Genomic DNA, 16,849 nt, shown 5'->3' on the forward strand with positions numbered 1-16,849 from the left:
ATCTGGGTGCTAGTACCTACAGCTCTCTAGATCTCAGTGATAAACAGAGTGAGCTAAGTTTCACAAGTCTCACAATGTGGAATCCATGTTAATTTTCATAGAGGAGATTTTTGTTAGGGTCATTCCATGCCAAGTGGTCTAGAGGCTCCCACATGACCAACATGGATTTTGATGAAATTTCGTATGAACATTCACACATGTTCTCAATGAACACTGGTATAGCTTCAGTTTCAGAAATTCAATACTTGCAGAGATATAGTCACTTGTTTGAAACCATAGCACAGCTTCCAATAGTGCATCCTTGAATTTTCAGCAACTTTGAGACGAGATATCTCTGTAAGTATTTGCATGAAAGAAACAAAACTTGGCCATCTTATACAACTTTTAGAACTCTTTAAAGTAAAGCATTAAGAAAAGGATTTCTGAGCAATTTTCATATAGATAATTTGAAGCAAAGTTGGGCGAAAAAATAGCTGTTTAAAAAAAATGTGAACTTTAGTTTTTTATATCTCCAAAAGTAATTGTGGGATGTACATGAACTTTGCACACCATAACTCACCAACACAAGGTCTTAGAATATAAAATTCCATTCTCCTATTGCTTTCCATTATTTCACAAATCTTGGATGAATTTGACGATTTTTCAAAAAGTGCTAAAAATGGGTATTTTTAGTCAAATTTTTCAAAAAAGTGTTTTTTCCAAACTCTTCTAAACTATGGTAATTAGAAAGAGCATATTCTAAACTATCTAGAAAAGTGGATTTGGTTTTGCAATGCAAGCATATAAGGCCCTAAAACGTAGCATCATCAAAGAGGCGCACTGTAAGTTCGAACACATTTTTCTGGCACTCAAATTATACCTGAAATCTTTTATTTTGCCTTATACATGTTTATTAATGTCTGGGATAAGTGAAATAAGAAGTCCTGATGAATAGGACCCAGCTGAAGTTCGAATAGCAAAATAATAAAAATAGAAACAATGTTATTTCTTAATTGTCACCTCACCCTCCCCCCCCCCCCCCTCTCTCTCTATCTATCTATCTATCTATCTCTATCTCTCTCTTATCTCACACACACACACACACACACACACACACACACACACACACACACACACACACACACACACACACACACACACACACACACACACACACACACACACACACACACACACACACACACATTCTATTATTATTAAGAATGAATGTAAATCATAAAATTTATTTGCATAATCATCTAATTATTAGTTGCCCGTTTAATGAACAACACCAGCTTACTGATGGAAAAGAAGTGTATAAATGAGTTGCTATGGTCCATGGTGGCTTAACCACTGCTAGTTTCATTTCACCTGAGAAAACTAGCATTCCCATTGCCATAGAGGCCACGCCCAATAGCTTAGCAACAACAGCCACGGGTGGGTTTCTTTACCACAGGATCCCAAACCTGATAAGGGTTTCTTTACACAGGTTCCCAAGCCTGACAGTAAAATTATTTAAGTGCTCTGTGTAAAATTGGAAGGCACTCGTGGGTTCCTTAGATTGTTTCCTCAAACCTATTTCAATTTTTGATATGATATACAATAAGCTACTATTTAATTCTTCTTTTGGTGTAAAGTCCTCATCAGAATGTGATGATGAGGCTGATAAAGCTTCGTCCAAGTGTTTATTTAAGGTAGTCCTGCAAGCCGGACAAATTTTCTGACCTGGCTTTATGTTATTAACAAGCTGCTTCTTCAACATATCAGAAGCCTTATTAGCTGTTTCAGTATCAAGAGCGTGAATTCGTGCCTTACCATTATGATTCACCTTCCCAAAGGGATTGAAGCATTTTTTTTTTGTAACCTCTCATATTGTGTCAATAACAGGGCTTCATGGTGTAGGCAAACTTGAGAGGTATTGTCCAGCTTTGCTTCAGAACGTCAGACCAACAACTCTTTTTCCTCATCACTAAAATCCGCAAACCATTTAAAGCAGCTTTTTTGGCAAAGAAAAAGACATGACACTTTGTTCCACTATCTCCTTGCCCAATTGAGCAGGAAGGTATGCTGTTCCCTTCTGCATCCATCTTTAATCAGTAACTAAATAATGCATTTGGCCTCTAAGTGCAAATTATAATCTGCTTAAATTTCAGACAAATTGCTACTGAATGAAATTATACACGATGTATAATACCAATGAAAAAATCTAATAAGAGATATATGCTATAAAAGACACAATCAAAACAATTTTTAATAAATGAGATTATAAACTTTGATGGTCTTACGAATCACTTAACAATCCACACTCAGTCAAGAGAACCCACTCACTGTGCTGCAAACACACCACTGAAATACTGATTGTTCAAACAAGGCTCACAATAATGAAACAATCTGATTGTTAAAGTAATTGTTGCCATTATATTTTCTATAAACAGTGAATCTTGTGAATTTTCTCTGTGAAACTAGTGGTTACGTATTTACCAAGGTAGTAGGCTACATTTAAGTGTGATTAAATACAAAATTAAAACTCTTAGATGTTTAACCAACCAATTTCACACGTTTCCCTAATAACTTTAAGAAAAAAATTCACAGGTTACAATACCTAGGTATTAAAATCTCTGCAATATTGATTGGAAAATTTACATCACTTGATGCATGATTCAAGCAAACTGATTCTTTTTTGGAAAAATGTTTTATACAATTGAATCCAAAAATTAGGTCTTCATTTTCCACTTGTAAATATTTACAATTTTGAGAAGTACAAAAAATATGAAGCTATTATTCATTGAATTCTTTATGATCTCTCTCTCTCTCTCTCCTTTTTTTTTTTTTTTTTTTTTTTTTTTTTTTTTTTTTTTTTTTTTTTTTTTTTTTTACGAATGAGAAGAGTTTTATGCAGATGAACACTTACGATAAAAGCAGAAGGGCTACTTCTCATAGTTTTCAAGTTTTTCTGACAGTCTCATTGCCTATTTACTAGATCTTTTTATTTCAATTATTCAAGGCACTAATAAACATTTATTAGGCATAATAAAAGGTTTCAGGTATAATTTGAGTGCCAGAAAAATGTGTTCAAACTTCCAGTGCACCTCTTTGATGATGCTACTTTTTAGGGCCTTATATGCTTGCATTGCAAAACCAAATCCACTTTTCTAGATAGTTTAGAATATGCTCTTTCTAATTACCATAGTTTAGAAGAGTTTGGAAAAAACACTTTTTTGAAAAATTTGACTAAAAGTACCCATTTTTAGCACTTTTTGAAAAATCGTCAAATTCATCCAAGATTTGTGAAATAATGGAAAGCAATAGGAGAATGGAATTTTATATTCTAAGACCTTGTGTTGGTGAGTTATGGTGTGCAAAGTTCATGTACATCCCACAATTACTTTTGGAGATATAAAAAACTAAAGTTCACATTTTTTTTAAACAGCTATTTTTTCGCCCAACTTTGCTTCAAATTATCTATATGAAAATTGCTCAGAAATCCTTTTCTTAATACTTTACTTTAAAGAGTTCTAAAAGTTGTATAAGATGGCCAAGTTTTGTTTCTTTCATGCAAATACTTACAGAGATATCTCGTCTCAAAGTTGCTGAAAATTCAAGGATGCACTATTGGAAGCTGTGCTATGGTTTCAAACAAGTGACTATATCTCTGCAAGTATTGAATTTCTGAAACTGAAGCTTTACCAGTGTTCATTGAGAACATGTGTGAATGTTCATACAAAATTTCATCAAAATCCATGTTGGTCATGTGGGAACATTTCTCGATATTAGACCACTTGGCACGGAATGGCCCTTCTCTAAAAAGGATCGTTACGTGTGTATATAAAATTGTTTCACTTCTCTCAATAGAATTCCTTGTGAATATGTTGGACATCACCAAAATTACACAAATATTTTGTTCATGAAACTGACTGTTTCTAGTAACTAGACTTACAGAAGCATTCAGATGCAGACAGTATTTTAATTTTGTGACTGAGTGATGGCTGGCACATTAACCAATGTGTATTATAGGACTGTAGCATCACACTGAATTAGTAAAAATATAGGTACAAGTGTTATGGTGTGCAGTCATAAGAGTTCAAAACTATTTCTTAATTACATAAATCCTGAACACGCCTCAGGGAAAGCATTTTCAGAGCATGAAAGTGTCAGTCCAGTATACGTTGTCCTTGGACACAGTCATTTGATCTCAGGTAATATGATATTTGAAGCAGCAGTTATTCAGACAAACACATGTACGTTTATTCACAGTGTAAGGTTTTTGTCATTTATGTAAAGTGACAATGTTCATAAAGACTTGTTCTGCACTTACGTTCCATTTCCAAAAGAATTCTTGGATGCAAGTGCTTCAATACAATCTTCAGCTCCCAAATTACACATAATACTTTCTACAATATCTTGAGTACTCCTGTCTTCAGACTGATATTTTCCACTGTATCCTCCAAATTGTTCATATAAAGGCGAAAGTAAGGTCCGCCCATACTCCTACAAAACACAAATACTACTATAATACCAATAGATAAAATGTGTATCTATAGGCCTATTAGTGAAAGTAACATAGGCTTGTTATCTTGAGTGATGGTTTCATAGTCAGTTAATATTTGTAATGTAAATTAAAAGTTTTTGAAAATTTATAGGAAGCCATTTATTTTGAGAAATGGATTCCAGAAAAGGTTCAGATATGGAGAAATCTATTTGTACAACAGTGAGAATCTACTATATTCACTAGAGAATATATTACGGTCTACAGTTTGCAGGAGAGCTTCTGTAGAGTTTGGAAGGTAGGAGACGAGATACTGGCAGAAGTAAAGCTGTGAGGAGATTTTCACTCTGCAGCGGAGTGTGTGCTGATATGAAACTTCCTGGCAGATTAAAACTGTGTGCCCGACCAAGACTTGAACTCCGGACCTTTGCCTTTCATGGGCAAGTGCTCTACCATCTGAGCTACCGAAGCACGACTCACGCCCCGTCCTCACAGCTCATGTATTGTAAGAAATTCTTTATGTATTCTAGAAGCAATAGAAATGAAATAATTAACTATTTTCAAACAAATCCACTGTACATGCTGGTAGGAAAAATATCAAAAATCACTTTACATCCCATGTCATTTTCTCTTGGAAAACTGATGACTTTTTTATCTCACATTGTATTCTTACATTTTTGTCTTGGTTTTTATAATCTGAAGTTCTAAATATTTTTTGTGTTTATATCTGCTTTCTTTCTGTATGTCCTTGTTAATGTTGCTAGAAGAGCTACTTTTTACTTTTTTATTTTTTTATTTTTCGTAGTAAGTGTCATTTGTGTAGATTGATGAGTAACATGTGTGGTATTTGACATTACTCTTGACTGTTAGTAATTAAAACTGTTTACAAAATATACTTGTACTCTATTTATAGCCTTAAACTGTTAACAATATAAATGTGTATTTTTCCACTTGATTTCCAAGCGCAAGGAAGCTAAAATTGTCTGTATGAAAAACATTGACTCTCCAAGTTGTGGCTAGCTGCTTGAACAGTCGTACACTGTAACTTGTTTTTCATCCCTAGATAAGACAATCTGAAGAGCATATCCATTGGTTTGATGGGGAGCATGGATATGAAAATGACTTTTCTTTAGCACACAGAGTTCAGGTGGTGGTTTTAGTTATAATCTGCTTTAAAGATTTTAGCAACTGCTTCATCAACACAATGTGGATGCCCAGTGTTCTGCAGTAATATTGTCGGAACCATCACTTGCAAATCAAGTTCATTGGATGGGACTCCATGTAATTTCACATGATTGAGAAGTTCAGTTGCATAATGCACTGATGCTGATCTTTGAATATGGTGTTGTTGTTGTTGTGATCTTCAGTCCTGAGACTGGTTTGATGCAGCTCTCCATGCTACCCTATCCTGTGCAAGCTTCTTCATCTACCAGTACTTACTGCAACCTACATCCTTCTGAAACTGCTTAGTGTATTCATCTCTTGGTCTCCCTCTATGATTTTTACCCTCCACGCTGCCCTCCAATGCTAAATTTGTGATCCCTTGATGCCTTAGAACATGTCCTACCAACCGGTCCCTTCTTCTTGTCAACTTGTGCCACAAACTCCTCTTCTCTCCTATTCTATTCAATACCTCCTCATTAATTATGTGATCCACCCATCTAATCTTCAGCATTCTTCTGTAGCACCACATTTCGAAAGCTTCTATTCTCTTCTTGTCCAAACTATTTATCGTCCATGTTTCACTTCCATACATGGCTACACTCCATACAAATACATTCAGAAATGACTTCCTGACACTTAAATCTATACTCGATGTTATCAAATTTCTCTTCTTCAGAAACGCTTTCCTTGCCATTACCAGTCTACATTTTATATCTTCTCTACTTCAACCATCATCAGTTATTTTGCTCCCCAAATATCAAAATTCCTTTACTACTTTAAGTGTCTCATTTCCTAATCTAATTACCTCAGCATCACCCGACTAAATTTGACTACATTCCATTATCCTCACTTTGTTTGTGTTGATGTTCATCTTATATCCTCCTTTCAAGACACTGTCCATTCCATTCAACTGCACTTCCAAGTCCTTTGCTGTCTCTGACAGAATTACAATGTCATCGGTGAACCTCAAAGTTTTTTTTTTCTACTCAATGGATTTTAATACCTACTCCAAATTTTTATTTTGTTTCCTTTACTGCTTGCTTAATATACAGATTGAATAACATCGGGGAGAGGCTACAACCCTGTCTGACTCCTTTCCCAACCACTGCTTCCCTTTCATGCCCCTCGACTCTTATAACTGCCATCTGCTTTCTGTACAAATTGTAAATAGCCTTTCGCTCCCTGTATTAATACCCCTGCCACCTTTAGAATTTGAAAGAGAGTATTCCAGTTAACATTGTCAAAAGCTTTCTCCAAGTCTACAAATGCTAGAAACGTATGTTTCCCTTTCCTTAATCTTTCTTCTAAGATAAGTCGTAAGGTCAGTATTGCCTCACGTGTTCTAATATTTCTGCAGAATCCAAACTGATCTTCCCCGAGGTCAGCTTCTACCAGTTTTTCCATTCGTCTGTAAAGAATTCGTGTTAGTATTTTGCAGCTGTGACTTATTAAACTGATAATTCAGTAATTTTCATATCTGTCAACACCTGCTTTCTTTGGGAGTGGAATTATTATATTCTTCTTGAAGTCTGAGGGTATTTCGCCTGTCTCATAGATCTTACTCATCAGATGGTAGAGTTTTGTCAGGAGTGGCTCTCCCAAGGCTGTCAGTAGTCCTAATGGAATGTTGTCTACTCCCGGGGCTTTGTTTCAATTCAGGTCTTTCAGTGCTCTGTCAAACTCTTCACGCAGTATCGTATCTCCCATTTTATCTTCATCTACATTCTCTTCCATTTCCATAATATTGTCCTCAAGTACATCACCCTTGTATAGACCCTCTATATACTCCTTCCACCTTTCTGCTTTCCCTTCTTTGCTTAGAACTGGGTTTCCATCTGAGCTCTTGATATTCAAGCAAGTTGTTCTCTTTAGTCCAAAGGTCTCTTTAATTCTCTTGTAGGCAGTATCTATCTTACCCCTAGTGAGATAAGCCTCTACATCCTTACATTTGTCCTCTAGCCATCCCTGCTTAGCCATTTTGCACTTCCTGTTGATCTCATTTTTGAGACGTTTGTATTCCTTTTTGCCTGCTTCATTTACTGCATTTTTATATTTTCTCCTTTCATCAATTAAATTCAATATTTCTTCTGTTACCCATGGATTTCTACTAGCCCTCATCTTTTTACCTACTTGATCCTCTGCTGCCTTCACTACTTCACCCCTCACAGTTGCCCATTCTTCTTCTACTGTATTTCTTTCCCCCATTTCTGTCAATTGTTCCCTTATGCTCCCCCTGAAACTCTGTACAATCTCTGGTTTAGTCAGTTTATCCAGGTCCCATCTCCTTAAATTCCCAGCTTTTTGCAGTTTTTTTCAGTTTTAATCTACAGTTCATAACCAATAGATTGTGGTCAGAGTCCATATCTGCCCCTGGAAATGTCTTACAATTTAAAACCTGGTTCCTAAGTCTCTGTCTTACCATTATATAATCTATTTGATACCTTCTAGTATCTCCAGGATTCTTCCATGTATACAACCTTCTTTTATGATTCTTGAACCAAGTGTTAGCTATGATTAAGTTATGCTCTGTGCAAAATTCTACAAAACGGCTTCCTCTTTCATTTCTTACCCTCAATCCATATTCACCGACTATGTTTCCTTCTCTCCCTTTTCCTACTCTTGAATTCCAGTCACCCATGACTATTAAATTTTTATCTCCCCTCACTACCTGAATAATTTCTTTTATCTCATCATGCATTTCATCAATTTCTTCATCATGTGCAGAGCTAGTTGGCATATAAACTTGTACTACTGTAGTAGGTGTGGGCTTCATGTCTATCTTGGCCACAATAATGTGTTCACTATGCTGTTTGTAGTAGTTTACCTGCACTCCTATTTCTTTATTCATTATTAAAGCTACTCCTGCAGTACCCCTATTTGATTTTGTATTTATAACCCTGTATTCACCTGACCAAAAGTCTTGTTCCTCCTGCCACTGAACTTCACTAATTCCCACTATATCTAACTTTAACCTATCCATTTCCCTTTTTAAATTTTCTAACCTACCTGCCCAATTAAGGCATCTGACATTCAACACTCCGATCCGTAGAACGCCAGTTTTCTTCCTCCTGATAACGACGTACTCTTGAGTAGTCCCCGCCCAGAGATCCAAATGGGGGACTATTTTACCTCCAGAATATTTTACCCAAGAGGACACCATCATCATTTAACCATACAGTAAAGCTGCATGTCCTTGGGAAAAATTACGGCTGTAGTTTCCCCTTGCTTTCAGCTGTTCGCAGTGCCAGCACAGCAAGGCTGTTTTGGTTAGTGTTACAAAGCTAGATCAAGATGGTATCAATGGACAAATAATAAATTTTCAGTGATATAGTTAATGACTATAAAGGTGTCAGTTAATGAAGTTCATATTATCAGTGTAAATCATATCATATTTTTAAGGAAGAATGGTTCTGTTACAAGGCTATTAGCAGTGTAGTTCTCAGGCTCAAGATCAGTTCACGGTTATAGCACAATTCAAGAAACAAGACATAAATACAGTTCTCCATTGTTCTAATGCACTGATGGCTGTCTTGCTGACTCCATCATTGAAGAAAAAATCAATTTACAGCACTTATTTGCTTCACTTAAATTAATACACTGGAGTGGTACAGCAGTGCAGTCAGATTTTACATAAAATTCACATTATTTGATATTATTAATAATATATACACATCAGCCAGCTCTACTGAGAATTTCATCAGTGTAGTATATCAGTGTAGTATAAGGAGCCACCAATAAATCCATTAGGCTCAAACTCATATTTATTAGTAGTTAAATTTTTTATAACTGCTGGAAAAGTATTAGAAATATGTGCTCTTAAATAATGGACATATGTCTGGGCAAAAAGTAAGTGACTTTAAATCTTTCTCAAAATTATTCTTATTTCTAATATTGATTCCATGGCATGGAATTAACTGTTGGTTTGATAAAGAGATATATTTATTATGTCAAGTTTCAATACGGAATAAATACACTCTAAAAAAAAAAAATTATCTGCCACGAAGGAATTATCTGAATGCGGCATAAATTGAAAGATATGATTTACATGTACCAACAAACAAATTATTACAATTTAACAAAAATTGGGTGATTCATCCAAGAGAAAGAGCTTCAGAAATAGGACAAAGTCAATAATGCATTGATCCACCTCTTGCCCTTATGCAAAGCCGTAATTTGACTTGAGACAGTTGTTGGATGTCCTCCTGAGGAATATCATGCCAAATTCTATCTAACTAGCATGTTACATTTTGAGGTTACTGGTGGGTTCTGCCTATAATTATCCAGACATTCTCATTTGGGAAGAGATTACAGGATATTCCTGGCCAAGATAGGGTTTGACAAGCATGAAGACAAGCAGTAGAAACTCCTGCCAAGTGCAGATAGGCATTATCATGCTGAAATGCAAGCTCAGGATAGCTTGCCATTAAGGGCAACAAACTGCACATAGAATATCATTGGCCTACTGCTGTTCTGTAAGGGAGCTGCAAGTGGCAACCAAAGAGGTGCTGCTACAAAAAGAAATGGCACCCTAGATCATCACTTTTTGCTGTCAGGCCATATGGCAGGTGACAGGCATGTTGGCATCCCACCATTGTCACCTGCCATATGACCTGACAACCAGAAGTGATGGGGTGCCATTTCATTTCATATCATGACCCTTTTAATTGTCATCCACAATATCCTTACACTGCAGCAATATGTCAATGATATTCTTTGCCTTGTTTTGTTGCCCTTCATGGTAAGCTGTCCTGCGCTTACATTTCAGCAAGATAATGTCCGCTCACACATGGTGAGAGTTTCTACTGCTTGTCTTCATCCATTCCTACCACTACCTTGGCCAGAATGATCATCAGATCTCTCCGCAACTGAGAAAATTTGTACTATTATGGGCAGGGCCCTCTAACTAGCTCAGGTTTTGACAATCTAATGCACTAATTGGACAGAATTTGGCACATTGTCTCTCAGGAGGTCATCCAACAACTCTATCAATCAATGCACAGCTGAATAACTGCTTGCATAAGAGCCAGAGATGGAGCAACATGTTATTGACTTTCTCAATGTGTGAATTTCTTTGTCTTGAACAGGCCTCTGCAGTATGTTCTTGAGCTCACACCACAAAGAATTCATATTACTTATTTTTGGATTCAGTATATCATTATCTTGTCTTGATAAGTTGCCCCAAAAAATGATTCTGTATAACATTATAAACTGAAACTAACAAAGTTATTTTTTATGTCACCTACATCTGACAACATCTGCACTGTAAATTAAGATTTGTGTAGGCACTTCAGTAATTATGTTGTATCCTTCTCCTAGCTGAATTTATCTTCAACTTAAAATCTCAAAAATTTAACACTATTACCTTCATCTCTCAGCTTGTCATCTGAACCGCAATTAGCATATTTTTTCAAAGTTTAGTGACAAAGAATTGGCTAGGAAACATTTATTAATGTCCATGAAAATTTCATCAACCAATCTTTCTAAAGCTATATTTCATTTGCTATTTATTACAATGTTTGTATCATTTGCAAACAAAAGCAAACTTGGAATTTGGTCATGTTATTGATGAATGTAGCAGTATGAGCTCACTTATCAACATTGCAACCCCTCTAGCCTGGGCGCATCTATGATTCAGTTGGGAAGGGAGCTGTAAAGCCTTGTATTCTTTCCTGAGGCAAGCTGTCTGGCCCACAATTGTTAACTCGTCCTTGATATCTAGGATAGTGACACTGGGGCTTAGCTGATATCCAAACTGGCCCACACATTTTCTAGTGGGGATAGATTTGGGTATCTTGCTGGTCACAGGACTACACCAGCACCATGCTGCCAATTCACAGAGTCATGTGTCATGTATGAATAATGTTGAAAGATGGTACCACTCTACTGTTGCATGAGAGGTAAGACATGAGGACACAGGAGGTCTGTGGCATATTGTTTTGTTGTCAGAATTCCCACAAACACCATTTGCTCAAACCAGGTGGCCCCCCACGCCATGACTCCAGGTGTCCGTGCTTCTCAGTCACTGCAATAATCCAGACCTGGACATTTGTATTGCAGTGCTAACAGCATCCTACATATGGGATGATAATTTCCTAGACCAGCTGGTGCTAGTCTCCAGCCAATGGGTAAGGATGCCATGGAATGCTGCATGGAGTCAATTACTTGTTCTCAGATGGCATGCACAGATGTGAAGGGCCTGCAATATGCTTAGTGCACAATACGGTGATCCTCCCTCATAATGGTCACATGTGGTCAACTGGGACTTTCATGGTACCTATGCCTGCCCTCATGTTCCTATACACTCCATCACCCACTATCACATTCATATGTTCCACAAATGTAGATATTGCACAATTTGATCAGCCAGTCAAATGGAGTCCCACAATGATGCCTCTTTCAAGCTCTGTTGATAATACTTTCCCACTTGATTGTGAGGCATCTCTGTGTCCTCCACAACAATCACTCATTATCTGATACTGTTTGTGTCCTTTCTGTATCCTACCAGATCTGGTAACAATGCTAAACATGAACAAAAATAATGTACTCTCATTGTTGTTCTAGCTGTCATAGAGAATTGCAACTCCATCATTCACATACCCACCAATACTGTCAGTATATGAAGTTACAGTCACATCTGAGTATGTCTTCTTGGTGCTTTACTTTTTTGTCAGGTAGTGTATTATTTGTAGTTAGATGATTGAAAAGTGAAATTGATATTATCTTTGCCAAAATTTTTGAGAATTCTGGCAAAAGTGAAACTGGAAGGAAAATTAGTGCTATTTATTTATCTCCTTTCTTATACAAAGGTTTAACAGCAGCATCTTTCAACCATTCAAGAAATATTGCACTGATAAATGATTTTTCACAAATAACATCATGTTTTACTAAACTTAGAAGAAAATTCTTTAGTTAACCTTGTTGATGTTTTATCATAATTTCTAGAATTTTTTGATTTTAAAGATTGTATGGTTGACATTACTTCTAGTGTAGTAAAGGTCATATTGTTTTACTGAAGTTATTTGTAATGGCTGGTCTGAGACATTCCATGATACCATCTGCTGAACCTGACAACTTCATCTTTCTGTAAAAGGCTCATTAAAATGTTTTGCAAAACTGCACACATCTGTTACCAATGTATCTTTTACTCTTAATGCAATCTCCTGCTATTCATTTGTGGTTCTATCAGTCTCCTCCTTTGCCTTATCCCGTCCTCTCTTTATTTTGTTATCTGGTGTGACTATTTTTCTCCTAATGCATTTACTTTGGTATCTGTATTACTGTTTCCATTATTGTGCAATAACCTTCAGTATTTTGCAGTATGGTTTTCAGGGATCTATAGCATCAACATCAGATCTGTTTCTGACTGACAGAAACAGTTTCCTTTTTACCTTACAAGATACATTTATTTGTTGAATAATTCATGGATTCTTTGTAGACTTTGCCCTAATTTGGGTTACTTTGGGAAAGAACACCTTTTAAATAAGGTAAGGACTTTATTACCAGTAAGAAATATGTTGTATTTTCCTTTCATACTGTGAGCAGTGTTCACTTCTTCGAAGAGTTTACAAAAACATTAAATTTTTGTTTTACTGACTATCTTCTTGATTGCTGAACATTTTCAACCAACAACTGTTTGAGCTGATGCAGAAGGCCATTATTATTTTGTTCAGTTTCCTTCTCAAATTGAAGGTTTGTTTCAGTCCTAACCTTTCATAAAACTTTATTTCTTTTTGACCTTCCTATATTAAAAAAGGTGCTGCTGTGACACTTGTAACTGTGGTATTTTTCATTCATGACAGTGCCACCCTCCTCCTCCCAAGTTTTCTATTAGCCCAGCCTGTTTACCCTTTCCTTTCCTGTTGAAGTAAAGGCCATGCCTTGCATAATTTCATCTACTGACATCATCAGCTGAAATTAATATGTAACCCTGCACCCAAAATAAGCAGCCATTACAACTCTTCTAATAGAAGAATTTAAATGAGGCCAATCATGGCAGCTCAGAGCAGATACAAACTCAACATTGGTATGTCTCAATTCTGATGCAATCTTTTCAACTTTGGATTATTTTTCACAGTACAGTTCCCACTGAACAACATAGGACAAAAGCTTGTCAGTTTTTATTTATTTTATTTATTTAGACTTACCTACTTCTAGTGATTTACATGTAAAAGCATATTCAATTGCTTATCTCACCACAATGATCAAATGTCAAAAATAAAATATGCTGTCTATTAAGATAACTTTTTTTTTATTTTTATTTTTTTTTTATTTTTTTTTCCCCTTCCCTACCATGAATTCTCCTCCTGTGCCAACATCTTCATCTCAGAGTAGCACTTCCAACCTAAGTCCTCTCTCTATTACCATGGAAGTAATTGCCCGATGTCTTAACATATGTTGTATCAACCTGTTCATTCTCCTTGTCAGTGTTTTCTAAATATTTCTTTCCTCTCAAATTCTCCAGAGAACCTCCTCATTCCTTACCTTATCAGTGCAACTAATTTTCAACCTTCATCTGTAGCACCACATCTCGAATGCTTTGATTCTTTTCTGTTCTGGTTTTCACACAATCTATGTTTCACTACCATACGATGTTATGTTCCAAATGTACATTCTTATAAATTTCTTCCTCAAATTAAGGCCTATGTTTGATACTAATAGACTTCTCTTGGCCAGGAATGCCCTTTTTGCCGTTGCTAGTCTGCTCTGTCCATCACTGGATATTTTACTGCCTAGGTAGCAGAATTCCTTCATTTGCTTCATGACCAACAATCCTGATTTTTAAGTTTCTGGCTGTTCTCATTTCTGCCAGTTCTCATTACTTTTGTCTTTCTTTGATTAACTCTCAGTCCAGTTCTGTACTCAGTAGACTGTTCATTCCATTCAGCAGTTCATGTAATTCTTCTTCAGTTTCACTTAAGATAGCAATGTCATAAGTGAATCATATCATTGATATCCTTTCACCTTGAATTTTAATTCCACTCCTGAACCTTTCTTTTATTTCCATCATTGCTTCTTCACTGTAGAGATTGAACAGTAGAGGTGAAAGTCTACATCCCTGTCTTACACTCTTTTTAATCCGCGTCCTTTGTTCTTGTTCATCCACTTTTGTTATTCTCTCTTGGTTCTTGTACATATCTCTCCCTATAGCTTATCCTTATTTTTCTCAGAATTTCAAACATCTTAACACCATTTTACACTGCTGAACTCTTTTGCCAGGTCAACAAATCCTATGAATGTGTCTTCATTTTTCTTTAGTCTTACTTCCACTATCAACTGAAATGTCAGAATTGCTTCTTGCTGGCTTTACATTTCCTAAAGCAAAACTGATCATCATATAACACATCCTCAATTTTCTTTTCCATCCTTCTGTATATTATTCTTGTCAGCAACTGAGATACATGAGCTGTTAAGCTGACTTCATTATAATTCTTGCACTTGTAAGCTCACGCAGTCCTCAGAATTTTGTGGACGATATTTTTCCAAAAGTCTGATGGTGTGTTGCCAGACTCATGCATTATACACACCAATGTGAATAGTTGTTTTGTTGCCACTTCCCCCAGTGGTTTTAGAAAATTTGATGGAATGTCATCTATGCCTTCTGCCATATTTGATCTCAAGTTCTCCAAAGCTCTTCTAATTTCCATTTCTAATACTGGATCCCCTATCTATTCTAAATCGACTGCTCATTTCTTCTTCTACCATGTTAGACAAATCTTCCGCCTCATAGAGGCCTTCATGTACTGTTTCCACTTATCTGCTGTCTCCTCTGCATTCAACAGTCGAATTCCTGTGGCACTCTTAATGTTACCATTCTTGCTTTTAATTTCACTGAGGATTGTTTTGACTTTCCTGTATGCTGAATCAGTTCTTCCAATAATAATTTCTTTTCCAATTTCTCCACATTTTTCATGCAACCATTTCGTCTTAGCTTCCTTGCAGTTCCTATTTATTTTATTCCTCAGTGGCTTGTACTTCGTATCCATGAATTTCCCTGAATGTTTTTGTATTTCCTTCATTCATTGATCAACAAAAGTATTTCTTCTGTTACCCATGGTTTCTTTGCAGTTACCTTCTTTGTACATATGACTTTCTTTCCAACTTCTGTGATTGCCCTTTTTAGTAATGTCTGTTCCTCTTAAACTATACTGCCTACTGAGTTATTCCTTATTGCTGTATCTATAGCCTTAGAGAACTCCAAGGATACCTCATCATTCCATTGTACTTCAGTATACCACTTCTTTGAGTATGATTCTTCTTGGCTAATCTCTTAAACTTCATGCTACTCTTCTCAGTACTACATTGTGATCTGTGTCTATATCTGCTCCTGGGTATGCCTTACTAACCAGTATCTTATTTCTGAATCTCTGTCTGATAATGATGTAATCTAACAGATCTTCCCATATGACCCCCCCGCCCCCTTCCCCCCCACTCAGCGATACAGATAGCCATACTGTAGGTGCATCCAAATGGAGGGGTATCTGTTGAGAGGCCAGACAAATGTGTGGTTCCTGAAGAGGGGCAGCAGCCTTTTAAGTAGTGGCAGCTGCTACAGTCTGGATGATTGACTGATCTGACCTTGTAACGCTAACCAAAATGGCCTTGTTGTGCTGGTACTACAAATGGCTGAAAGCAAGGGGAAACTACAGCTGTAATTTTTCCCAAGGGCATGCAGCTTTACTGTATGGTCAAATGATGATGGCATCCCCTTGGGTAAAAAATTCCGGAGGTAAAATAGTCCCCCATTCAGATCTCCGGGCGGGGACTACTCAAGAGTACGTCTATCAGGAGAAAGAAAACTGGCGTTCTACGGATCGGAGCGTGGAATGTCAGATGCCTTAATTGGGCAGGTAGGTTAGAAAATTTAAAAAGGGAAATGGATAGGTTAAAGTTAGATATAGTGGGAATTAGTGAAGTTCGGTGGTAGGAGGAACAAGACTTTTGGTCAGGTGAGTGCAGGGTTATAAATACAAAATCAAATAGGGGTACTGCAGGAGTAGCTTTAATAATGAATAAAAAAGTAGGAACATGGGTAAGCTACTACAAACAGCATAGTGTACGCATTATTATGGCCAAGATAGACACGAAGCCCATGCCTACTACAGTAGTACAAGTTTATATGCCAACTAGCTCTGCAGATGATGAAGAAATTGATGAAATGTATGATGAGATAAAAGAAATTATTCATGTAATGAAGGGAGACAAAAATTTAATAGTCATAGG

At 36.5% G+C, this 16,849-nt stretch overlaps 1 protein-coding gene across 1 annotated transcript in view; it reads right to left on the reverse strand.

The window, feature by feature from the left end:
• The window catches only part of LOC126251941 (aminopeptidase Ey-like), a 243,344-nt gene that overhangs the window by 55,819 nt on the left and 170,676 nt on the right, over window positions 1-16,849 (reverse strand). The window contains exon 14 of the mRNA XM_049952705.1: window positions 4,295-4,467. Coding sequence (XP_049808662.1) covers window positions 4,295-4,467 — 173 coding nt within the window. The remainder of the gene's footprint in view (window positions 1-4,294; window positions 4,468-16,849) is intronic.

Source organism: Schistocerca nitens, chromosome 1 (assembly GCF_023898315.1).
Source record: "Schistocerca nitens isolate TAMUIC-IGC-003100 chromosome 1, iqSchNite1.1, whole genome shotgun sequence".
Taxonomy (NCBI): domain Eukaryota; kingdom Metazoa; phylum Arthropoda; class Insecta; order Orthoptera; family Acrididae; genus Schistocerca; species Schistocerca nitens.